Raw genomic sequence first — 25,423 nt, 5'->3', positions numbered from 1 at the left:
TGATTTTCAGTCAGCCACTGACCTGGTTTTCGCTGCTGGATATTGAGCTTCTCCATTGTCTAATCCCACAAATGTAGTCAGTTGGATTTCTGTGTAGTCCATCTGGAAAAATCCATGTTATAACACTTTTTTTGTGCTGTTTTAATAGGTATTTGCTATGAACAGTTCACTGGTTTTGCACAATTCTATCATGTGATCTCCTGATTCATTGTTAGTACCAAGACCATATTTTCCAACTACCATTTCTTCCTCTTTGTTTCCAACTTTTGGGTTCCAATCATCAATAATTATTAATACATCTTGATTGCATGTTCAAGACTGAAGACATTGGTAGAATTCTTTAACTTCATCATTAGTTCTTGTATATGGTGCATAAATTTGAATGATACCTTTAATGATTGGATTTCCATGTATTTGGTTAGACATTATCCTATTAAAGACAGCATTGCACTTAAAGATAGATCTTTTTTAAAAAAAATCACTTTATTGGAAGCTCTTATAGCTCTTCTAACAATCCATACATACATCCATTGTGTCAGGCACATTTGTATATATGTTGCCGTCATCATTTTCAAAACATTTTCTTTCTACTTGAGCCCTTGGTATCACCTCATTTTCCCCTCCCTTTCCCACCACCCTTCTTCCCTCCCTCCTTCACGAACCCTTGATAATTTATAAATCATTATTTTCATGTCTTACACTGACCACTACTTCCCTTCAGCCACTTTTCTGTTTTTTGTCCTCCCACCCTCAGAGGAGGTGTTATACATCGGTCATTGTGATAGATTCCCCCTTTCAACCCCCACCTTCACCTTACTATCCTGGTATTGCTACTCCCATTATTGGTCCTGAGGAGTTTATCTGTCCTGGATTCCCTGTGTTGTGAGCTCTTATCTGTACCAATGTACATGCTCTGGTGTAGCCAAATTTGTAAGGTAGAATTGGGGTCATGATAGTGGGGGCAGGAAGCATTAAAGAGCTAGAGGAAAGTTGTATGTTTCTTTTAAAAAAATTAGTTTATTTTTTATCATTTTATTGGGGGCTCTTACAACTCTTTTTTTTTTACATTTACTTTATTTTTTTTAACACTTTATTAGGGGCTCATACAACTCTTATCACAATCCATACATATACATACATCAATTGTATAAAGCACATCTGTACATTCTTTGCCCTAATCATTTTCTTTTTTTTTCCTTTTCTTTTTTTACATTTTATTAGGGGCTCATACAACTCTTATCATAATCCATACATATACATACATCAATTGTATAAAGCTCATCCGCACATTCCCTGCCCCAATCATTCTCAAAGCATTTGCTCTCCACTTAAGCCCTTTGCATCAGGTCCTCCTTTTTCCCCCTCCCTCCCCGCTACCCCCTCCCTCATGTGCCCTTGGTAATTTATACATTGTTATTTTGTCATATCTTGCCCTATCCGGATTCTCCCTTCCCCCCCTTCTCTGCCGTCCATCTCCCAGGGAGGAGGTCACATGTGGATCCTTGTAATCAGTTCTCCATTTCCAACCCACTCACCCTCCACTCTCCCAGCATCGTCCCTCACACCCTTGGTCCTGAAGGTATCATCCACCCTGGATTCCCTGTGCCTCCAGCCCCCATATGCACCAGTGTACAACCTCTGTCCTATCCAGTCCTGCAAGGTAGAATTCAGATCATGGTAGTTGGGGGGAGGAAGCATCCAGGATCTGGGGGAAAGCTGTGTTCTTCATCGTTACTACCTCGCACCCTGACTGACCCATCTCCTCTCCTAAACCCCTCTATGAGGGGATCTCCAGTGGCCGACAAGTGAGCCTTGGGTCTCCGCTATGCTCTTCCCTCTTCATTCAATATGGTATATATGTATATATATATATATATATATATATATATATATGTATATATATATACACACACACACACACACACACACATATACACACACACACACATATATATCTTTTTTTTTTTTTGCATGATGCCTTATACCTAGTCCCTTTGGCACCTCGTGATCGCACTGGCTGGTGTGCTTCTTCCATGTGGGCTTTTTTGCTTCTGAGCTAGATGGCCGCTTGATCACCTTCAAGCCTTTAAGACGCCAGACACTATCTCTCTTGATAGCCGGGCACCATCAGCTTTCTTCGCCACATTTGCTTATGCACCCATTTGTCTTCAGTGATCCTATCATGGAGGTGTGCAGCCAATGATATGAATTTTTGTTCTTTGATGCCTGATAACTGATCCCTTTGGGACCACTCGATCACACAGGCTGGTGTGTTCTTCGATGTGGGCTTTGTTGCTTCTGAGCTAGATGGCCGCTTGTTTATCTTCAAGCCTTTAAGACCCCAGTCACTATCTCTTTTGATAGCTTGGCACCATCAGCTTTCTTCACCACATTTACTTGTTTACCCGCTTTGGCTTCAGCAGTTGTGTCGGGAGAGTGAGCATCATAGAGTGCCAATTTAATCAAAGAAAGTATTCATGCATTGAGGGAGTGCTTGAGTAGAGGCCCAAGGTCCTTCCGCCACCTTAATACTAAACCTATAAATGTAGACACTTAGATCTATTTCCCCATCCTCATATATATGTTTGCATGTACATGTCTTTGTCTAGACCTCCATAAATGCCCCTTGACTCCCAGCTCCTTCCTCCATCTCCCTTGACTTTCCTCCTGCTCCACTACCATGCTCCGTCCCCACCTGGGCTACAGCTATACCTCTTGATCATGCAACCTTACCCTTGATCATTGCTCACCTTACCCTTGATCATTGCAACCTTACCCTTGATCATTGCTCACCAGGCCTGCCACTCCCCCCTCACTACCACTTTGGGTCCCATGTTGTTCCCTTGTCCCTGTGTTTGTTAACACCACTTCCTTACCCCCCTACCCCTCCCCCACCCCAAGTCCCCCCGGAACTGTCTGTCCCATTGTTTTTCCTCCAGATAGTTCATCCAGCCTGTCCTACTCAGACAGACCTGTGGAGACACTAACATGCACGAAGACAAGACAGAGGAAAACAAAGCAACAGTATACAACCAGACAACAAAACAACAAAAACAAACCACTGACAAAGAACAAAACAAAACACTTCACAAAAGAAAAGCTTGTAGTTTGTTCAAGAATCGTTTGCTGGCCCTTAGGAGCGTTTTCCAGTCCAGTCTGTTGGGGCACCACGCCCTGGCCCCAAAGTCCACTTTCAGCATTCCCTGGGGACCTTGCCACTCCATTCCCTTGCTGTTCCGCTGCACTCCCCCAGTGCTTTGCCTCGGTATGGTGGGATCAGGTCAGGTGCCATTCCCACACTGTGTCTCCGGTGCTGTCCCCTGTATCGCCCTTAGTCACTGAGGGGCATCATATCTCATAGTAGGGCCAGCCATGTTGTTTGTTACAACTCTTATAACAATTCATACATACATCAGTGCTATACAACATCCTGACTGGCTCGTCTCTTCCTTGTGACCCTTCTGTAAGGGGATGTCCAATTGTCTACAGATGGGCTTTGTGTCTTCACTTATTGCTTTCCCCTCCCCATTCACATTGATAGGATTTTTTGTTCTGGGTCTTAGATGCCTGATACCTGATCCCATCAACTCCTGATGATCACACAGACTGGTGTGCTGCTTCCATGTGGACTTTGTTTCTTCTCAACTAGATGGCCGCTTGTTTATCTTCAAGCTTTAAAAAAGACCCCAGACTCTATATCTTGATAGCTGGGCACCATCAGCTTTCTTCACCACATTTGCCTATGCACCCATTTTGTCTTCAGCGATTGTATGGGGAAGGCCTCACCATTGATTTTAGATCACTTGTTGTTCCCTTGTCACTGGGTTTGTTGGCTCCCCCTTCCTTTCTCCTGACTCTCCCTCTCCCATGTCCCCCGAAAACATCAGTCTTATTGTTTTCTCCTCAGGATTGTTTATCCCACCTATCTTAGAAGTCCTATCTTGAAATGTCTTTTTTTGACGATGAACGCAATGCCATTCCTCCTGATTGTGTCATTCCTGGCATGGGAAACCATATGATTTTCTGATTCAGTCTGGCCACTACCAGTCTATTCAGCTCACCGACACCTAGAATTTTTAATGACTTCCTATTTTCTTAGGTTCATATTTTGTATTTTCCAAGTTCCAATTTTAAAATGATGTTTGCAGCTGCTTTGTTCTCATGTTGAGTCATGCCCCCTTTGTCAATGAAGGTCCAAAAGGTTTTACTTTCCCGTGTTTTACTCCATCCATGTCATTATGGTAGACTTTCTTGAGAAGGCAGATGTTTCTCAGTCATATTTTGAGTGCCTTCTGACCTAAGGCATGCATCTGCTGGCACTATTTGTGACAGTGCTCTGCTTCTGTTCATTCGATTTCAATATCTGACAATATTCCGATACCATCCATGAGGTTTTTAGTGACTAATCCCTCCAAGTGGATAGCCTCTTCCTTCTTCATAGTCTATTCTTAGTCCGGAAGCTCCACTGAAGCCTGTTCATTTTGGAGTGACCCTGATGGCATTTGAAATGCCAGTAACATCGCTTTTAGCATCATAGCAACATACAAGCCACCATATTACAGCAAGTGGTGAGACGAAGCAGTATCTTCTATAAAGATTAACAGCCTCGGGAGTCCAATGGAGTCATTGAAATGGGCTCGGCCACAGTGGGTAATGGGGTCATGGGGACAGTGGGGGTCAGTGGTAGAATCCTTGCCCTCCTTATGGGAGACTTCCACTCATCTACCAGTTCATTGTACTGTGGTGGCCTGCATGTTGCATGAAGCTGGGCACCTATGAGGAACAGGTTTCAGTGGAACTTCCAGCCAAAAAACACACTTGGGAAAATGATTTGTGGGATGTCATCAAGAACACTGCACATGAAGAAAGTGTAGGGTCATGAAAAAGACAGGACGGGAAGAAAAGACCAAAGGAGATGTCAGAAGAGACTCTGGAATTTGCTCTTGGAAGTATACTAGTTAAAGCAAATGGAAGACATGAAGTAAAAGAACTGAGCAGAAAATCTCAAAGGGCCGCTCCAGAAGAAAAGTAATCTGTCATAATGCAATGGGCAAAGGCTTGGAGTTAGAAATCAAAAGTAAAGAACATGCTCAGCATATCTCAAGCTGAAAGAACTGTCCAATCTTCATGTTACACGAATGAAGGATTCAATGGGCACAACATCAAAAGACTTAGCATTGAAAGAAGATGGAAAGGATAGGGAGTCACAGTACCAAGAGAATTGGCCGGCTGTCAATCATTTCAAAAGGTGGGGTGTGTTCAAGAACCAATGGTCTTCAAGGGAAAAGGCTCCGCTGTACTGACGGCATCAGTGAAAAGCAAAACTCCAGGAAAGGATAGAATACCACTTGGAATGTTTCATAAACAGATGCAGCTAGGGGAGGGAGGGGAGAAAAAAAAAGAGGGCCCGATGCAGAGGGCTTAAGTGGAGAGCAAATGCTTTGAGAGTGATTAGGGCAAAGAATGTACGGATGTGCTTTATACAATTGATGTATGTATATGTGTGGATTGTGATAAGAGTTGTATGAGCCCCTAATAAAATGTAAAAAAAGAAAAAAAAAGAAAACGATTAGGGCAAAGAATGTACAGATGTGCTTTATACAATTGATGTATGTATATGCATGGATTGTGATAAGAGTTGTATGAACCCCTAATAAAATGTTTAAAAAAAAACCAAACAGGCCCAGTCACTGAGCCGCCGCCGAGGACTCAGCAGCCTCCCCCTCGAGCCCCCTCGCTTCCCGACGCTCCGTCCCCCCTGCCCGCCTTCTCCAGCCGCCGCCTTCCGCAGGCCGTTTCCACCAAGGAAAAGGAATTGTATCGTATGTCCGCTATCCAGAACCTCCACTCTTTCGACCCCTTTGCTGATGCAAGTAAGGGTGATGACCTGCTGCCTGCGGGGACAGAGGATTATATCCATATAAGAATTCAACAGCGCAACGGCAGGAAGACCCTGACCACTGTCCAAGGGATCGCTGATGACTACAACAAAAAGAAGCTAGTGAAGGCCTTTAAGAAGAAATTTGCCTGCAATGGTACTGTGATTGAGCATCCAGAATATGGAGAAGTGATTCAGCTCCAGGGTGACCAGTGCAAGAACATATGCCAGTTCCTTGTAGAGATTGGACTGGCTAAGGACGACCAGCTGAAGGTTCATGGGTTTTAAGTGCTTGTGGCTCACGGAAGCTTAAGTGAGGATTTCCTTGCAATGAGTAGAAAAATTCCCTCTGTCCCTTGTCACAAGTTTAAAACCTCACAGCTTGTATGATGTAACCATTTGGGGTCCACTTTTAACTTGAACTAGTGTAACTCCTTCATGCAATAAACTGAAAAGAGCCATGCAAAAAAAAAAAAAAAACAGATGCAGCTCTGGAAGCACTCACTCACTAATTCATCGATGCCAAGACCATTGGAAGACAGCTACCTGACCCACCAACTGGAAAACACCCATGTCTGTGCCCATTCCAAAGAAAAATGACCCAACAGAATGCAGAAAATTTTGAACAACACCATTCAAATCACATACACATAAAATTGTGTTGAGGATTGGTTTTAAAATAATTGCAGCGGGGGCACGGCGCCGTGCCGGCAGCTCCCGCTTCCCTTTTCCCCTTGCTGGGTGAGAGGTGTCTATGGGGCACCCGCCGCCGCCGCCGCCGGGTGCAGTCTATGGCGAGGAGGAAGAGGAGGAACGAGCTCAGCGACACAAGTACACAAATAAAGGATAAAATACTTTATGAATCAGATCTTCAATCAAGTATAATATTTTGATGCTTGGCATCTAGACCCTTTCTGCCCTCACTATGCCAGCAGCAACCGTAGATCATAGACAAAGAATCTGTGAAGTTTGGGCTTGCAGCCTGGATGAAGAGATGAAGAAAATTCGTCAAGTTATCCGGAAATACAATTACGTTGCTATGGACACCGAGTTTCCTGGTGTGGTTGCACGGCCCATTGGGGAATTCAGGAGCAATGCTGACTATCAGTACCAACTACTGCGATGTAATGTAGACTTGTTAACGATAATTCAGCCAGGACTGACGTTTATGAATGACCAGGGAGAATACCCTCCAGGAACATCAACGTGGCAGTTTAATTTTAAATTTAATTTGACGTAAGTAGAAAATAAACATCACCTAAAAAAGAATTAAAGAATAATTGCAGCGGCACATCCACAGGAAGCTCGAGCCAGATGAGAAGAGGATAGGGCATGAGGAATATCATGGCTGATATCAGGTGAATTTTGACTAAACGCCCAGAATACTAGAAAGACGTTTATTTGTGTTTTACTTGCCATACACAGATATTTGGGGATTATAACAAACTAAGGAGAACACAGACAAGAATGGAAATTGTAGAGCACTTAATTGTGCAAAGGCACCAGGCACTCTGTGGGATAAAGATGAGTCTTTCGCTCCCAGGAAGAGTTATGGTTTCAGAAACCACAGGGGATGCTCCCCCCCCTACCCTGTAGGTTCACTGTGGGTCGCAATTGACTTGATGGCAGTAAGTTTGGTTCAGTCTTTTGTTTTGTGCTCAATGCAGAACCTGAACATAGAAAAAGTCAGTCGTTTAAATAGAATGAGAGGATACTGCATAGTTTCAAATCAAGGAAGTTATACATCAGGACGGTTGCGTTTTCGCCATCCTTACCAATCTGTTTGCTAAGCACATCGACCTAGAGGGTGGCCTACGTAAAGAACTCAGCAACAGGATTTCAATACATAGGCAAAGGTGGGAGACACTGTTGTGGGGGGAGGTCAAATGCTCACAGGCATCTTTCCTGGAAGCAGTCCCTTCCAGACTGCTGTCTCCCCACACCACAGGAGTGGGCCTGCTCCCTGCTGCTAGAGACAATGGATCAATGGTCTCTATCAGTTGAGCCAGGGAACAGGCCAAGTGATCTGTGGCATCCAAGGTTAGGCTGCCATCCTGTACCTAGGATCCACCCATCTTGTCACATCCCAATCCCTCCTCTTCCTATTGTGTATATGTCCCTAGACCACCCTCTCATTACTGTATTACCTATAGCACAACCTCTTACTGTGACGTATGTCCTCACCTGTAATTAGGGGGCTTGCATGTCCCCAGAGGATATAAAATGCCTGGGCTAGCATTAAACTCTCTCCCTCCATGTGGACCACCAAGTGGGGCTGAGGTGAGCATGCTCCCATGAATCGTTTTTGACTCCATTTATTTCAATACTTCTATCTCTCATGCTCTCTATAGCTTTACTATGATCTTTACTTATTTTCGCTCTACAATTGCACCTACCGGACCTGTGATGATGTGTTCGGGGCGGGCTTCCCCTGACACACTGTCTCACGTATTTGGGCTATGTTATCAGGAGAGAACCCAAACCCAGTGCCATCGAGTTGATTCTGACTCACGATGACTCTAGATAGGGTTTTCCAGGCTATAAGACTTTACAAGAGCAGGAGTGGCTGGTGGATTTGAACCTTGGATTTGGCAGTTCACAGTCCAATGCTTACTTGACAGCACCACCAGAGTTCCATTAGAAAAGGCCAGTCCCAGAAAAAAAAAGACATCGTGTTTGATAAAGTGTAGGATCAGCGAAAAGGAGGAAGATTCTCAACGAGATGGATTGGCATAGTGACTCCACCAATGGGCTCACACGTAACAACTCTGAGGAATGCTCAGGACCAGGCAGTGTTTCATTCTGTTGGGCATCAGGCCACTACGCGTTGGAACGAACAGCAGCAGCACCAATGTGGGAAGCCCCAGTTTGATTTTCGGCTAGTGTACCTTACAAGAACAAGTTTCTGTACAGCTTCCAGACCAAAGTCGCCATGAGTTTGGAACAGACTGGGCAGCAGGCAGAGCAATAATTTCTTAATGTGAAGTGTATGGGTAGAATTCATGGGTTCTCGAGCATCAGTGGGGAAAGCTGTGAAATCTTTGTTTTCACTAACCTCTCAACTACGAATGTAGCCAGTAAACAAAACACGGTAGCATTAGCAGCACCAATAGGAACCAAAGATTCTTTCATGATATGCTTCAGTTCTTGAAGGGCCCTAGAAGAGTCCATTGTGCTCATCACTGCCAAACTTACTAGATCTTTTCTTTTTAATCATTTTGTGGGGCGCTCTTACAGCTCTTATCACAATCCATACATCCATCCATTGTGTCAAATCTATTTGTACATTTGTTGCCATCAGCATTCTCAAAACATTTTCTTTCTACTTGAGCCCTTTGTATTGGCTCCTCATTTTTTCCCCTCCTACAACCTCCCTCCCCTATGAACCCTTGATAATTTATAAAAAAATTTTTCATGTCTTACACTGACCGATATCTCCCTTCACACACTTTTCTGTTGTCTGGCTCCCTGGGAGGGGGTTATATATATAGATCATTGTGATCAATTCCCCTTTCTCTTCCCACTTTACCCTGACCCTTCTGGTAGTCTCTACTCTCATTATTAGTCCTGAGGGGTTTATCTGTCCTGAATTCCCTGTGTTTCCAGCTCTGATCTGTACCCATGTACATGCTCTGGTCTAGCCAGATTTGTAAGGTAGAATTGGGGTCATAATAGTTGAGGGGGGGGAAGCATTAAAGAACGAGAGGAAAGTTGTATGTTTTCTTGGTGCTATACTGCATCCTGATTGGCTCATCTCTTCCTTGTGACCCTTCTGCAAGGGGATGTCCAATTGTCTACAGATGGGCTTTGGTTCTCCACTCCGCCCTCCCACTCATGCACATTGATATGATTTTTGTTCTGAACTGAACTAGATCTTGTTAAAGGAGCCACGGTGGCACCGTGGGTAAGCATTTGAGGGCTAAACAAAAGGGGGCCAGTTCAAACTTACCAACTCCTCCATGGGAGGGACGTGAGGCAGTTGACCTCTATAAAGATGACAGGCTTGGAAACCCAGTGGGGCAGTTCTACTCTGTCCTAAAAGTCGCTGAGTCAGAATCACCCCCCCCCCTGCGACACACACACACACACACACACACACACTCGCAACAGACCTTGCTGTTGTCAGAGTCCACTCTGACTCGGGGAGACTCGTGTGTGGATGAAACTGCTCCACAGCATAATGGCAGCTGTGAACTTTTGGGAGCAGATGGCCCCGCCTGCCTTCCTGTGCCGCTAGTGGAGCTGAAGCCACCAACGCTTCCAGCTACTTAGCCATTTGCACCACCCATCTTCCTGCATGTATTTTAAAACAATATTAGCAGCCAAGAGCCACAGCTTCATTAGGCTGCGAAAAGAATTGGTGACACACAAAAAATTAAGAATCCCCATGAGGGATTTGGTTTTGAAGAGAAATGAGACTGACTTCCTGGAGCCTTGTCTCCCCTCCTCAGGAGGCCCACAGTCTTCCCAGGCTGGGGAAGCGAGTCCTCCAGCTATTGACCAGGGGTGGGCACTGTGCTCCAGGCCTTGGGTGGTGCTTCCCAGACTCAGCCTCGAGCTACAGCCATCCATCGCACCATCATTCTGCCGTGACGTTCTCAGGAGCCTGAATGCTGATAATCCCATCCTGCTCCTCGCAGGGCCTCAAATTCAAGCCTATTTCTCTGTGCCTTCCAGCAGGCTCCGGCACGCGTGCCTCAAATCACATGGTTCAAATCACATTGCCTCTGTTCAGATGGGGCTAAGCTATGCTAGGCCATCTGCTGGGCCAGGGTTGGAGAGAGCTGAGCAAATTCCTGAAAGAATGAAACACATTAAGCAGTGTGTTCCTAATTAACACAGAAGAAAGTAGAACATCCAGGAGCCTAAATGGAATCAACAAAACAACCCAGCGGACTTCGAAAGTGACTTCTTCCAACTACTTAAGCAAGAAATAATAACCGAATACTTACCTGGCAAGGGAGATACCATGATCACGAAGGTGGTTTTCCCAGGGCGAGGCTTATCCATTGCACTCCGGATGTGCTGACCCCTGCGATTTCCCCAAATGTGGGAAACTCGACTGCATAATTTGTGGTAGTGGGGGACTGCGTTCGCGCTCTCCCCTGAAAAAAAAAAGAAAGAATAACCGTCTTATGCAGACATTTCCAACGTAGTGAACAAGGGGACAAGCTTCAACTCATTTTATGAGGTGAACCTTGATATAAAAACCTGAGCATATTACTAAATTCCCTCTCAGGAGACTAGTACAAAAACCCTAAACAAAAATGTGAGCAATCCCAAATACTGAGATAGAAACAAAAGGGTAATTTATATGAAAGGATTTCCAAAAGTTCATGGAAAAAGTCCATGATCTTTTCATCCCATTTTCCCACAAACTTTTTTCCCCCAGAACTAAGATATGTCTTTTTAAAAAATCATTTTATTGGGGGCTCGTACAACTCTTATCACAATCCATACATACATCCATTGTGTCAAGCACATTAGTACATTTGCTGCCATCACCATTCTCAAAATATTTGCTTTCTACTTGAGCCCTTGGTATCAGCTCCTCATTTTCCTCCCTCCCTCTCCCACCCCCCTCCCCACTCCCTCATGAACCTTTGATAATGTATAAATTATTATTATTTTGTCATATCTTACACTGTCCAACGTTTCCCTTCACCCACTTTTCTGTTGTCCATTCCCCAGGAAGGTTATATGTAGATCTTTATCATTGGGTCCCCCTGTCTACCCCACCTTCCCTCCACCCTCCAAGTATCGCCAGTCTCACCACTGGTCCTGACGGGATCATCTGTCCTGATTTCCCTGTGTTTCCAGTTCCTATGTGTGCCAGTGTACATCCTATGGTCTAGCCAGATTTGTAAGGTAGAATTGGGATCATGACAGAGGGGAGAGAATGTATTTAAGAAGTAGAGAAAAGTTGTATGTTTCATCGTTGCTACCCTGAACCCTGACTGGCTCGTCTCCTCCCCGCGACCCTTCAGTGAGGGGGTGTCTAGTTGCCTACAGATGAGCTTTGGGTCTCCTCTCTGCACTCCCTTTCATTTACGATGATATGACTTTTTGTTCATTGATGCCTGATACTTGATCCCTTTGACACCTTGTGATCACACAGGCTGGTGTGCTTCTTCCATGCGGGCTTTGTTCCTTCTGAGCTAGATGGCCGCTAGCTTATCTTCAAGCCTTTAAGACCCCAGATGCTATATCTTTTGATAGCCAGGCACCATCAGCTTTCTTCACCACATTTGCTTATCCACACGTTTGTCTTTAGTGATCATATCGGGAAGGTGGGCACCCACTGATATGATTTTTGTTCTTTGATGCCTGATACCTGGTCCCTTCAGCCCCTCGTGGTCACAGAGGCTGGTGTGTTTTTTCCATGCCTCACATACTTTTTATAGATCACCACCAAGTAATATTTTTGAGAACACAAAAGTTATGGTTAGTGAACTATAATTAACCACATTAAAAGGCATAAAAGGGGAATCTCATACTTATCTCAGTAGATATACAAAAATCGTATTTGACAAAATGCAACATCTACTCTTGAAAAAACAACTCAACAGAGCATAAAAGAGAACTCCCTTAAAGTGAACCACAACGGTGACTGTCACTCATAGGACCCAATGGGCTAGAGTAGAACTTCTTCCCCAGAGAGTTTTTGAAACTGTAAATCTCTGTGCAACCAGACTGCCTCATCTTTCTCCCTCACAGTGCCTGGTCACTTTGCACTCACCTTTTTTTTTTTCTCTTCCAAAGTTGATTTGATTTTTATTTATTTTTTTAATCATTTTATTGAGGACTTGTACAAGGCTTATCACAATCCATATATGCATGCAGTGTGTCAAGCACATTTGCACATATGCTGTCATCATCATTTTCCAAGCATTCTCGTCCCACCTGAGCCCCTGATATCGGCCTCCCATTTATTCCCCATCCCTCCCTCCCCGCCCACCCTCCCACATGAACCCTTGATAAGTTAGAGATTATTTTCATATCTTACATCATCTTCCATTGCCCCTCACCCACTTTTCTGTTGTTCATCCCCCTGGAAGAGGGGTATAGGTTGATCCTTGTGATCAATTTTCCCTTTCTCCCCCAACCTTCCCCTAATCCTCCTGGTATCTCTACTCTCCTTGTTGGCCTTGAGCTCTTATCTGTAGCAGTGTACACGTTCTCCTCTAATCTGATTAGTAAGGTAGAATTGAGGTCATGATAGTGGGGTGAAGGAAGCACCAAAGAACTAAAGGAAAATTGTGTGTTTCATCGGTGCTGTACTGCACCCTGACTGGCTCACCTCTTCTGCACTGACCTTCTTATGTGCCATCAGTGCACTTTTTAAAAAGTGGGTACAGCAATATCATATCCAAAAGTGACATTCTGATAGAATTTACCAATCATTAAAAAGACAAGAAGACGATCCCTTCAGGACCAAGGGTGTGAGTGGCGATACTGGGAGGGTAGAGGGACGGTGGGTTGGAAAGGGGGGACTGATTACAAGGATCTCCATGTGACCTCCTCCCTGGGGGATGGACAACAGAAAAGTGGGTGAAGGGAGACGTCGGACTGGGCAAGATATGACAAAATAATTATTTATAACTTATCAAGGGTTCATGAGGGACGGGGGGAGCAGGGAGGGAGTGGAAATGAGAAACTGATTCCAGGGGCTTAGGTGGAGAGCAAATGTTTTGTGAGTGATGAGGGCAACGAATGTACAGGAGTGCTTTACACAATTGATGTATGTATGGATTGCGATAGGAGTTGTATGAGCTCTTAATAAAATAATTAATAAATAAATAAAAAGACAAGAAGAAATTATAGGACATTTCATTCAATATTGTATTAAGTTAGTGTAATGAAGAATGAAACAGAAAAACACTGTCTTCATCTGCCTGATTCTAACTCAAAGCAGCCCTCTGTAAGGTTTCCAGAGCTGGAAATCTTCATGGGAGCAGGATAGCCTCATCTTTCTTCCAAGGAGCAGCTAGTGGCTTTGAACAGCAGACCTGGCAGTTGCTATGAGTCAGAACTGACTTGATGGCAGTGAGTTCTTTTTTATTTTTAAATGTTCTTTTTCTTTTTTATTTTTAATTCACTTAATATAGATGCAGGAGTTTACATACAGATATTTATATATATGTATATGCACATGGATTAGTATACATACACACACGTGTTTCGTTGCTCCATCCTCTGAGAGGGTCTCTAAGCAGTTACATCCCAGTATCAATGAGCAAATGAACCTTCATATTTTGGTTTCTAATATGATTTCCCAATAAAGGGAACCTGTTGGAAGACTCACTGATTCCAGGACCGATGCAGGAAATATGTAAAATGAGCCTGAGGCCTCTTGTAGTGCCAGAAAGTAAGGAAATACTAAAATAATAAAAACCCACAAAACCACACAACACACACAGCGATGAGAGCATGTCAGAGACACCAGTGTCTTAAGTGGAGAGCAAATGTTTTGAGAATGATGAGGGCAACGAATGTACAGGAGTGCTTCACACAATTGATGTATGTATGGATTGCGTAAGAGTTGTATGAGCCCCCAATAAAAGGATTTTTTTTAAAAAAGGATTGAGGCATTAGGAAGGTTGAGAACCACTGAGATATGATAACAAAAGCTTGAACAGTATAAGACAAAACAGAACCTCATAAAAAATACTTTTGCTCATCAAAGAACTTTATCAACCAGGTGGAAAGATGTCCTACAGGCTGGGAGAAACATTTCTGAAGCCATTCATGTTATAAGGTCCAAAAGTATATGTAAACCTTCTACCATTGAGCAACAAAAAGACAAACCCAACCAAAAAATGGGACTTAGTTCAGTGAACAAGATAGTCGAGCCAGCAAGCACCTGAAAAACTGCTTAACATCATTAGCCAGTACTCACTGCCACAGGGTCAATTCTGCCTCCTCTAGACACTACATAGGGTTTCTGAGGCTGGAAATCTTTATTGGAGCAAACAGTCTCATCTTTCTCCTCATGAGCAGCTACTGAGTTTGAACTACTGACCTTGAGGTTAGCCGCCCAATACTTACTAACTGGGCCACCAGTACTCCTTTCAATAGCCATCGTTATTGCTGCGGCTAGGCACTGAGTCAGTTCCAACGCATCGCGACCCTGTGCACTACAGAACGAAACACTACCGGGTCCTGCACCATCCTCACAATTTTTCCTATGTGTTCAGGAAGATACAAACCCAAACCCCAAATGAAGTACCTAACCGTTTGCTGCTGCCGTTTGAATGATCAAAACAGGAAACAGGTGTCGGTGAGGTTATGGAGAAACCGGGACCCTCATCCACATCCACTGCTGATGGGAATGTGACGTGGTCCGGCCACTGTGGAAGGCGGCTTGGCAGTTCTTCCAAACGTTGTGCAAAGACTTAGCTGATAGTCTAGCAACCCAAGTCCAGAAGTGGAGAAAGGAGCACTCCTGTGCATTGCAACACGTCTCGCAATCCGCAAAAGGTGGCATCAGCCGCTGCCCAGTGGACGAGAGGGTCAACAGGATTCAGTGTGTACATAGAACAGGACACGATTCAACTGTGATGAAGAACGATGCTCTGGTGGCCAAGCGTGAGAGTCTCGGGGGCCGTTCTACCCTGTCCTCGATGGTCGCTCGCTCACGGCCCACCAGTCGATTTCCACTCATGACAGCCCTATAGGCCAGGGTAGAACTGCCTTGGTGAGCTTTTCCAAGACTGTAACTTCGAAAGGCGTAGAAAGTCCCCTCTCTCTTCCGTAGGGCGCCAGGTGGTTTCCCCAAGTCAGGGTGGGCCCCAGAGCAATGAGTGGAATGAGGGGTGGGGGTGGGGGAAGTAGAGTTTTAGTTTGCGGGCACTGAGTTTATGTGAATGATGGTGGGATGTTTTCGACTCTAAAATTTAGAGGAAGATAGGAATCATGGGGGCACCACACGAAAAATGTCACGAAGTGTAAACGCGGAAGCCGTGCTGGGGAATGTTTGGGTCTGTATATTGGAAGGACAATAAAAATATTTTCACAATCGATGCCCAAAAGGCAGTTGCAGACGTGATCGCAAAACTGCACCGCGATCCTGCCTCACGCAACCAACCAAAGTTGCCTTTGCCAGACCAGGTGGCCAGCCTGCGCTGTGGTTTGTAGAGGTGGTTTAGTTTTAATATCAAAGTAGTGTTTCTCACCGGCACTGAGTTACTGGCGCCCCACTACATTTCGCATTCCAAGTGAAGCGCCCCGCACCCCGCCCCGCCTTTGAACAAGCAGTAGTGATTCCTATGATGACTGACCTGCTCCGGGCCAGCCCCCGCCCACCACCTTTGCTTTCCACCCGCAAGGGGACACACCCTGCAGCGCGCTCTCTACCTGCTCAGGGCCACCTGTGGATGGCACGTAGCGCCCGTCTGGCCCCTCTAGAGTTTCCTGCCGGCCAATGGGGCGGGGCCGCCTCCCGATTCAGGCCGCGTTCCGTGGAGCGGCCAATGGGAGCGCGGCATGCAAATGAGCAGGTGCGGTGGCGGCGGGCCCGGCGCGGCTGCCTGGGTTCAAGGGCTGTTAGAGGCGCGCTGGGCGGCCGCCGAACAGACGCCGGGCTCCGAGCTGCGAGCAGTCAACTCCTACCATGGCCCCCGCTCCGCCACTGGCCGCCTCCTTCTCGCCCGCCGACCTCCAGAAGCGACTGGCGACCGGCGACTGCTGGGTCCGCTGCGGGACCCGCCTCTACGACCTGAGCGACTTCGTGCGACACCACCCGGGAGGCGAGCAGCTGCTGCGGATGCGGGCTGGCCAGGACATTAGCGCCGACCTGGACGGGCCGCCGCACCGGCACTCGGCCAACGCGCGCCGCTGGCTGGAGCAGTACTATGTGGGCGAGCTGCGACGGGACCCGCAGGTACACCAGGGCTGGCGACCCTCCGCACGCACCGCCACCCCTCCCCCCTCAACCCCTGCCCCCGTGAACCCCGTTCACCAGTTTTCCAGAAGGGACCCCAGGTGCCACGCTCCTCCCCGCAACCCCTTCCTCTCTCTCCAGTTAACAGGCCACTCGCCGCCCCTGTCGCTGTCTCCTGCTGCTGTCTGCGACCCTCCTCCATCCTCTAATTTAACCCCATCACCTATTAGCTAGTCCCCTTCCCCGCCTGCACCTCTGCCATCGGACAACCTGGTGTTGTTTCTTGCCACAGCCCCTGACGCCCTCTGCCCTGAGCTGCGCCTCCTTAGCAACTGCTCCTCACTGACATTCAGAGGAGGGGTCCCAAGGGTCCCGTGTCTTCCTTCCCGCTCCCACTTCATGAAGCGCACTTGGGCAGCTCCCTGCAGCTCGCCCGGATTTCTCAGGTGCACTCAGGCTCAGCTGGGTGTGTTCCCTGGACCTCCTAGGCTCCACCATCTCTGGTCCTCAACGCTGGTCTGGGGGTCTTAGAGAGGGCAAGGGGTCAGTAGGTTGGCGCAGAGGTGAAGTCCTCAACCTCTTTGAGCTCAGACTGCATGCTGCCTTGTACCTCACTGAGCAGTACCTGTTCATTGGTATGGGAGCCACCAAAGACCCCGGGGGAGATACAAGTGGAGTTTTTATATATATATATATATATATATATATATATATATATATATATATATATATATATATATATATATATATATATATATATATATGTTTTTATTCCCAATTTAGATTGTGGAAACTGAGGCTCAAAGAGGCTGGATAATTTGCCCAAGGTCAAACAGCTAGCTAAGGGGAAAAGGAAACATATCTAGCTCCCAAATGGATCCTGTCTCCATCTCAAGGACTTTCAGGCAGGAGAGATAGACCCCATCCCCATTCCCAAGACTCCTGGTAGACATGGTCCACTGGCAGACAGACTTCCAGATCTGGCTGTAGGACTTGAGATAGTGGGGCCACCGTCTTTGGATATGAATCAATGACTGGTTGAATCTGGCTTTCGAGATGGACTTAGCAAGAGTTGTCAAGTCTCTGGTGAAAGTCTCTACCTCTCTCTGCTCCATGTGGCTCCTCCGTGAGCTTGCCTAAATCTGGAATCATTCATTCCTCGTTTAGTCATTTCGTGGTGAGGGGACTGTGCCAGGCACTGGGGAGATACCAATGAACAAGACCAGGAGCTGACAGGCTAAGGGGAGGGGAGGGAAGGTGTTAATTGCATGGTGCTGTCAGAATATGGCTCAGGGGTACCGTCCCCAGATTGGAAGGGAAGTGTTTAAGGAGAGAACTTTCTTGGAAAACGAGCACTTATGTCTAGAGCTAAATGATGGATAGGACTTGGGTGGGGGGTGTCGACATTCCAGAAGAGGGAGAGAACAGCATGTGTGAAGACTGAAGGGAAAGACTCTAGTACAGTGAAGTCACAGACAGACTGGTGTGTGTGACTTTGAGTCTGGTGAGCGAGGAGGGAGGAGGATGTGTGACAACACCCATACTCTAACCATGCGGGGCCGCCAAGGCTGTGGTTTGGGACTGGATTGGAAGAGGAAGCCGGGGTGTGGCCTGCTCATATTTGCATCTCTGGAAGAGGGCTCTGGCCACAGTGTAGAAAGAGTACAGGCCCGGGGCAGAAGCAGATGTCAGGAGGCCAGGACCCACTATCCAGTCCAAGCAAGAGGTCACAGCAGCTTGTGTGTGGAGACTGTGACCAAGGGACAAGAACTCCCAGCTAGAATGCCAGGACTTGTCATTCTGTGGCAGGAGCCCAGTGTAACCTTGGAAGTTGATATTTGGAGTCCACTCTGGCAGACGGGATTGAAGGCTTTGCCGTAATTGCAACTAATGTCAAGTGCAGGCAATCAGGGATGTTGGCGACTAGCAGACTTGAGACTGCCTAGCTCCAAGGCCTATGCTGGCTCTGGTTGGCCCCACCTTCCTGTTTAGCAGCTACCCAGTACCAAGGTTTGGTTTTCTTGGCTTGGCTTTGCCTTCTGTGTCCCGTGAGAGGACTCCAAGAGAATGCTGAGCCCACATTTGCTTCCTACCCTTGAGGTTCTGGTGGGGCCATAGTGTGGCACCATTGTGAGGGCTGTCAAGTTAGCGCCAACTCACAATGATCAGAGCGGAACACTACCTGATCCTGTGCCTTCCTCACAATGGCAGTTTACTTGGAGCCCAAGGTGGCACCACTGTCACAGCCCATGTCTTTAAGCATATTCCTCTTTTTTGCTGACCTGCTACCAGCCATGATGTCCTTTTCCAGGGACTGATCCCTACTGATAACTTGTCCAAAGTAAATGGGACAGTCTCACCATCCTTGCTTCTTAGGACCATTCTGACTGTCCTGCCCCCAAACCAGGTTTGTTTGTTGTTCTCCTTACTCCTGGGCCCCCAGTCTCAGGCCATGGGAAGAACCATACGTGAAGACTGCATCTGAGAGCCCACCACCCAGTACGTCCAGTTGTTTACCGGCATCTGTCAGTCACTTTCTCCTCCAGAATCCTACCTAAGGCTGTTTTTAAATTGGAGGAGGGGAGAAATACGGGATAGGGTTATCCTTTTAGAAGGATACCCTTTCTTAAAACTTGAATGCGGACATGACATTTGTGCTCATCTCTAGCTAAACCTTTCTAGTACCTGCCAAACTGCCCTTCACCTTCCTTTCCCCTCCTGGAGGCCCAGTACTGCTGATACCTGTGGAGCCTGGAGCCTGGCTCCTGCAGTGTGAGGAGCCAGACGGTGGGGTGGGGCACTGATGGGGCAAGGGAGTGCCATTCACTGGCTCTGCTGTTTGGGCTCATATTGTCATGGCTTTCCAGCCAGGACACGTCTTTCCTAGCTTAGTCCTTGGTCATCTGGGTTATGGAGCCAGGCTGTGACGTTTCCATAAGGTTTGACCTCGTGTGTTTCCCCTCTTCCCCACTTGGACACACCCCACCCGTAAGCACACTGACACATACATTCACACTCACAAGGCACACATACGAAACGAGTCAAACTTGTTTGAGGATAAGGTCTGCCAAGGTCTTGGACTCTGGGAAGCCAACAAGGGCAGCTGATCCCTCCCTCTCCCTGTCCTGGAGGGTCAGTGGAGGCTAGCTCCTTGCCCCACGCTCCTGGAAGGACAGGGGAGGCACAGGGAGTGTGGAGCCCATTTATTGAGTTGTAAACAGTATTTTTTTTTTTTTAAAGAAAAGAACTTGGGATCTGAAAGTCAGAGAGAGTGTCTTGCAGACTTTGGCCATCACAGAATCGCTGACACAGGGTGGTGGTGGGTGCTTTCTCCTCTTGAACTGCAGTGCAGTAGGTTAAGTGTTGGGCTACTAACTGCCAGGTGGGAGGTTCAAAGCCACCAGCTGCTCTGCAGGAGTCCGGTCTGCTCTGACAACATGTTGTCCAGCTGCAGAGACTGCAGGGAGCAGTTCTCTGTCCCCGTATGGGGCCACTCCGGGCAGAATCGGCTCCACAGCAGTGAGTTTGGCTGAGTTTGGTTTGACCCACGCTAGTGAACATGTATCTTTACATCGGTTCCTTCTCAGCAATCGTGCCGGTGAGACCGCCAGTTCTACTCCCGGATGAAGCTGGGCGGGCCTGTTGGCTGCCTCTCAGACGGCCTGTGTACAGGAGAGGCACAGGCCGCCCTTGCAGCCCTGCCACCGCCACAGTTGCTGGGAGCTTGGGCCTGTGGTTGGGGACACTGCATGTCTGAGGTGCCTCCCAGCCTGTGGGCCTCCCCCTCCAGCACAGCCCCAGCCTCCGATCCTCTTGTGGTTCAGAGGGTCTCCATTGGCTAGTTGTCGGCAGGTACTCTCCAAGTGTTTCTTCTTCTTCTCCACTTTTTGGTTGTTGTTTTTTTTTAATCATTTTATTAGGGGCACATACAACTCTCATCACAACCCATCCATACATCAATTGTGTAAAGCGCATTTGTACATTCCTTGCCCTCATCTTCTCCATTTTTTCTAAAGAGTTTTATTGGCACTTCAACCAGTTGTGCAATTGTTACCACAGCCCATTCTAGAACATGTTCTTCCTTGTACTCATCTTCCTTGTACTCATCGCTGTTATAGGGGAATGATTTTTTTTTAATTGTGGCCAAAATATGCACAATAAAACATTCTCGAGGGAGGGGGGAGCGGGGAGGGAGGGGGAAAAAAAAGAGGACCTGATGCAAAGGACTTAAGTGGAGAGCAAATGCTTTGAAAATGATTAGGGCAAAGAATGTACGGATGTTCTTTATACAATTGATGTATGTATATGTATGGATTGTGATAAGAGTTGTATGAGCCCCTAATAAAATGTAAAAAAAAAATATTCTCCAAATCAACACTTTCTATATGTCTAATTTGGTGCCATTGATTAGACTCTTCTTGTTGTGCAACCATTATTGATGTCTTTTCCTAAATTATTCCACCACCATTACATAAACGCAGTGTCCCCTAGACAAAAACTCTGTCGTTCACCCAGGGTCAACTTTGGTTTCTTTCCTTCTTTCATTTTTACTAGCTTTCTGGATATAAAATTCACATATCACACACTTCTACAGTTAAGTTGCTGTAAAAAGAGTTGTATATACATCATCACAGTCAGTTTCTACTGTTCCCTCCCCCTTCCCCACATTCATTGTTTGTTTACTCCTTGATTTCCGCCCCCCCCCCCCCACTCCTACTCTCATCCCCAATAAACCACTGCCACTCCTGTGCTTCATCAACTGGGAAACCTAATAAACAATAAAAAAGAAAATGAAACAAAGGAAAAAAATTAAGAATAAGAAAGGAAAGACCACCTACAATATGTAAAAAGCAGGAGAAGAAATTTCTGTCGTGGAACAAGTGAGAGATAGTTAAGCCTTGAACAAATTCAGGTTGGGTGAACAGGGAGGTCAGCTTACCCAGTATCACATTGTGCCATTGTTTGGTCCACCCTAATGCAGTTTACAATACTCTCTGTCTGGTGGTAAAGATGCTTGAGTCCCTCGCCTGTGACTAGAGGAGATCTGCCAGAGGCCTGATCTGACTAGACACTCTGCAGATGGATTTGGGGCTCCCACTGTCCTCCATAGCCTTCTACAAATTGGGTGTTCACAATTTAAGCTCTGATAGTTTTCCCTTCACCCTATTTGGGTTTTGTTATCATCATCTTTGAATCGCACAGGCTGGCGTACTTCTTCGATGTACACTTAGTTGACGCTTCATTTAGCTGGCTGCTTGTTTGAATACAAGCCTTTAAGACCCCAGACACTATTCCACTTGATATCCAGGCACCCTCCGGCCCTTTCTTCTTAATCCGGCATCCTCTGGACACTTCCCTGAAACCTGCCCCGCCCAGCAGGGGTTACCCAGGACAAGCAGCTTCCGGCATCCCAGACCTGCAGGCCACCGCAGCAGCTCACACTGAGAGGCAGGAGTGGGACATGCAGAGCTATGAATGTGGCAGATGCTCTTGCCTGCACCCCTAAAATCACCCTGCTCCCCACCAGTGGAGTACGCACCCCACTTTGGAAAGTGTTGGTGGTCTGTGGGCCATGTCTGGTAGCTCTCATCACAGTCCCAGAGGGGGGCGAAAACTGTCAGAACATGGCCCCCCTGGCCTCTCAGACACACGGAGCCTCATGAGGCCTTCCCACGGGCAAGCATTGTACCCCACCAGTCATAGGAGACCTGTCTGTCTCTGAGCAGATTCTGTCACCTGGGACTCTTGTCCCTCTGAGCTTCAGGACATGAGCATTTAAGCAGGGACAGGAGATGGATGCAGGAAGATGTGGCGTTCCCATCCCACCCCAGGCTCTGGGACTTGTCAAGTGGAGAACTCAGCTCCAGGCTGGTGCTTGGGAACTGGCTGAGCCTGAAGAGTAGAGTGGCTGTGAGGCGTCCGGGCAGACGGCTTCCTAATCCAGGCTGCCAAACCGCCTGGCACTGCCAGGGTTGTTTTCTCTTAGACGGGGTGCTGTGGTGGGTCACAGCACTGGGCTGCTAGTCACAAGGTCAGTAGTGTGGACCCACCAGCAGACCCGCAGGGGGAAAATGAGGTTGTCTGCTCCTATACAGATTTCCAGCATTGGCGATCCCATAGGTGAGTCTTCCTTGGAGGTCAGCATAGGGGACAGTGAGGCTGTGAGTAGAACCTCAGGGACAGGGTTGTTGTGGTTCCATGGTCACCCTAAGTCGAGCATGGCCTTCAGCAGCCCCTTAGACTCAACCCTGAGTCAGGGGTGAAGGGACTCTACGACCCAGAATTGGAGGAAAGTCAGAAATTAGCGTCCCCTAGGAGCTCTGTGCATAGTGGTATGTGTTGGGTCACTAACCATCAGCTGCTCGGCAGGAGAGAGATGCGGCTTTCTACTCCTGCAGAGAAGTACAATCTCTGAAATCCACAGCGGCAGTGCTCCCCTGTCCAATAGGGTCGCTAGAGTTGGAATTAATTCAATGGCTGTGAGCTGGGGGGAAATAAGAAGGCAACAGGACCCCCAGGAACACGCGAGAGTGATGGGCTTTGGGAGAGTCAGAAGGGTTCTCCTTTATTTGGACAGACAGCGGAGCCCTCATGGCACGGTGATTAAGCGTTGGGCTGCCAACTGCAAGGTCAGAAGTTCGAAAACACCAGCCACTCCTCGGGGGAAAGACAAGGCTTTCCAATCCCAAGAGTTGCCCTTCCAATAGGGGCAGTTCTACCCAGTGAGTTGGGGTTGGGTTCTCGCTTTCCGCTTTGCTCTGAGTCAAAAATTAACTCACAGCAGGGGGTCTCCGTTGTTCCTGTTTGGGATTCTCTCTTTGTTCCCCTCTAGTCTCTCTTAAATCCGAGTGCCCTAGTCAGGGACCCCGGCACCTTCACCTTGCTAAGCCTGATGGCTGGCAGCATTTCTTAGCATGGCTGACACTTGGCTTCCTTCCCTTGGCTCCTGGATACTAGACTTTGCCTTTCTATCCGTCTTAGCATCTTACTGCCTGCTAGGATAAATTGCCACCAGTTTACTCACTGAAAGCAGCACAAACTTGCCCTATTATCAAGATAGCTTGCTTGAGTTCTGGAGGTCAGAGGGCTAAAATGAGTCAGCAGGGGAATGCCCCTTGGTGGGGGCACAAGGGGGAAATCCATTCTCTTGCCTTTTCCAGCTTCTAGAGGCCGCCTTCTAGAGCCCATTCCTTGGCTCAGGCTCCCGCCAGCTATCACATTCCTCTGATTCCAGATTTTGTGGTTGTCTCATCTCCCTCACTGCTTCAGTCTCCCCCTCCCTCCTGTCTCCCTCATTTACTGGTCTAAATAGCCGTGTCACTAATTCAGGCACCCCAGTAAGAGTACATGATCATCTGCCCAAGCCCACTAACTCATCGCATCTACAAATCCACTTGGCCGTGCCAGATAACAACATTTCTAGATTCCAGGAATTGGGATAGAGACCTCTTTGTTGGATTATGATTCTGCCTGCCATGCCGCCTACCACCCTTGTCATTACTTCGCAGCCTCCACTGCTGGCTTCTCACTTTTCGCATCACAGAAATGGGCACAAATCCAGCTCAGTGCTACTGCTCCCTCTGTTGTAGGTATCCCCTTCTGTTGCTCCCACTCCAACCAAAATGGTGAACAGCTCCATCAGGTTCACGCCTCCACCCAGTTGACAACTTCTCCCTAAGGTGCCTGCTGTCTCCACCTCGATCACCTGTCTCTGAGCATCATGTAAACAGAAGGGTACAGCCTGGCTTCCCACACCCACGCCCTGTCTGGGGGATGATCCACCGCTTTCCTTACTCTTAATACCAACTGCCTCCATTGCCTCCTGTGGCTCAGAGACTTTCTGAGGCTGCTGTGATTGTTGTTAGCAGCCAAGGGGTCGGTTCCGACCCATAGCGACCCTACGTACCACAGAACGAAACACTGCAATCCTCACAATTGCTCCTGTGCCCGAACCCATTGGTACAGCCACGGCGTCAACCTAGCCTGTGGAACGCTTCCCAATTCTTGACTGCGCACGCCTCTGTGTCAGCATCTAGGCCTTGCTTGCTTACTTATTGGACTCTCCACTACATGTCTTTTCATCTCTGCTACACTGGAACCTCTCTGGGGCCTGGCATGTTGGCTTCTCTGGAACGCACCAGCACAGCGGTGGGTGCCAACAGAAACTAATACAAGTTGGGCTGGATGGATGAGCCAGCTGCTTGGAAAGCCGGAGGGTGTCCACGATGAAAGAGGAAGGGGGCAGTGTGAGCACGCACACAACGCCCCGAAGGATGTGGGGCTGTCAAGTGATTCACTCATTTCTGTCTTTGCCCTTGGTGGTTAGGGGCCACAGGGAGTGGCAAAGGTCTTTGGTGCCAAGCCACTGCAGTTCACCCCTCTCCACGAGCCACCTACCAGTGTGAGGAGTCAAGCTGACTGTAGAGATGCCCATTGAAAGCCCACAGTGCCCATAGTAGGTGAGGCTGTAAGGACCCGGATGACTCGGGCCGCCTGGATTTCCTGTCTCTTGTACTTCACCTCTGTGTTCAGGTATCTAGGAAACATCAAGGCCCAGAGCTGTGGTCCTCCTGCACCTCTAGCCATGGTCCATCTGAGGTGGTCGAAAGACTCTCCTGACCATTTTGTCCGCAGTCTTCCTTTCCGATGCAAAGAGAGCTCAG

The 25,423-nt window shown here is 47.5% G+C and overlaps 1 protein-coding gene, 1 non-coding gene and 1 pseudogene across 2 annotated transcripts in view; all 3 read left to right on the top strand.

Moving 5' to 3' along the window:
• Positions 1–5,692: 5,692 nt before the first annotated feature.
• Positions 5,693–6,295, top strand: LOC142431481 (eukaryotic translation initiation factor 1 pseudogene; annotated as a pseudogene).
• A 4,527-nt stretch (positions 6,296–10,822) lies between these two features.
• On the top strand, positions 10,823–10,986 carry LOC142432803 (U1 spliceosomal RNA). Its single transcript, XR_012780913.1, has one exon. It is a non-coding gene; the product is annotated as a U1 spliceosomal RNA (small nuclear RNA).
• Positions 10,987–16,490: 5,504 nt separating this feature from the next.
• The window catches only part of FA2H (fatty acid 2-hydroxylase), a 39,132-nt gene continuing 30,199 nt past the window's right edge, over positions 16,491–25,423 (top strand). The window contains exon 1 of the mRNA XM_075536737.1: positions 16,491–16,760. Within this exon, the coding sequence (XP_075392852.1) occupies positions 16,491–16,760 (270 nt within the window). The remainder of the gene's footprint in view (positions 16,761–25,423) is intronic.

The sequence above is a fragment of the Tenrec ecaudatus genome, chromosome 18 (genome assembly GCF_050624435.1).
Source record: "Tenrec ecaudatus isolate mTenEca1 chromosome 18, mTenEca1.hap1, whole genome shotgun sequence".
NCBI classification, from domain to species: domain Eukaryota; kingdom Metazoa; phylum Chordata; class Mammalia; order Afrosoricida; family Tenrecidae; genus Tenrec; species Tenrec ecaudatus.
The sequence above is the reverse complement of the archived record's forward strand: the minus strand, read 5'-3'. Positions and strand labels throughout refer to the sequence as shown.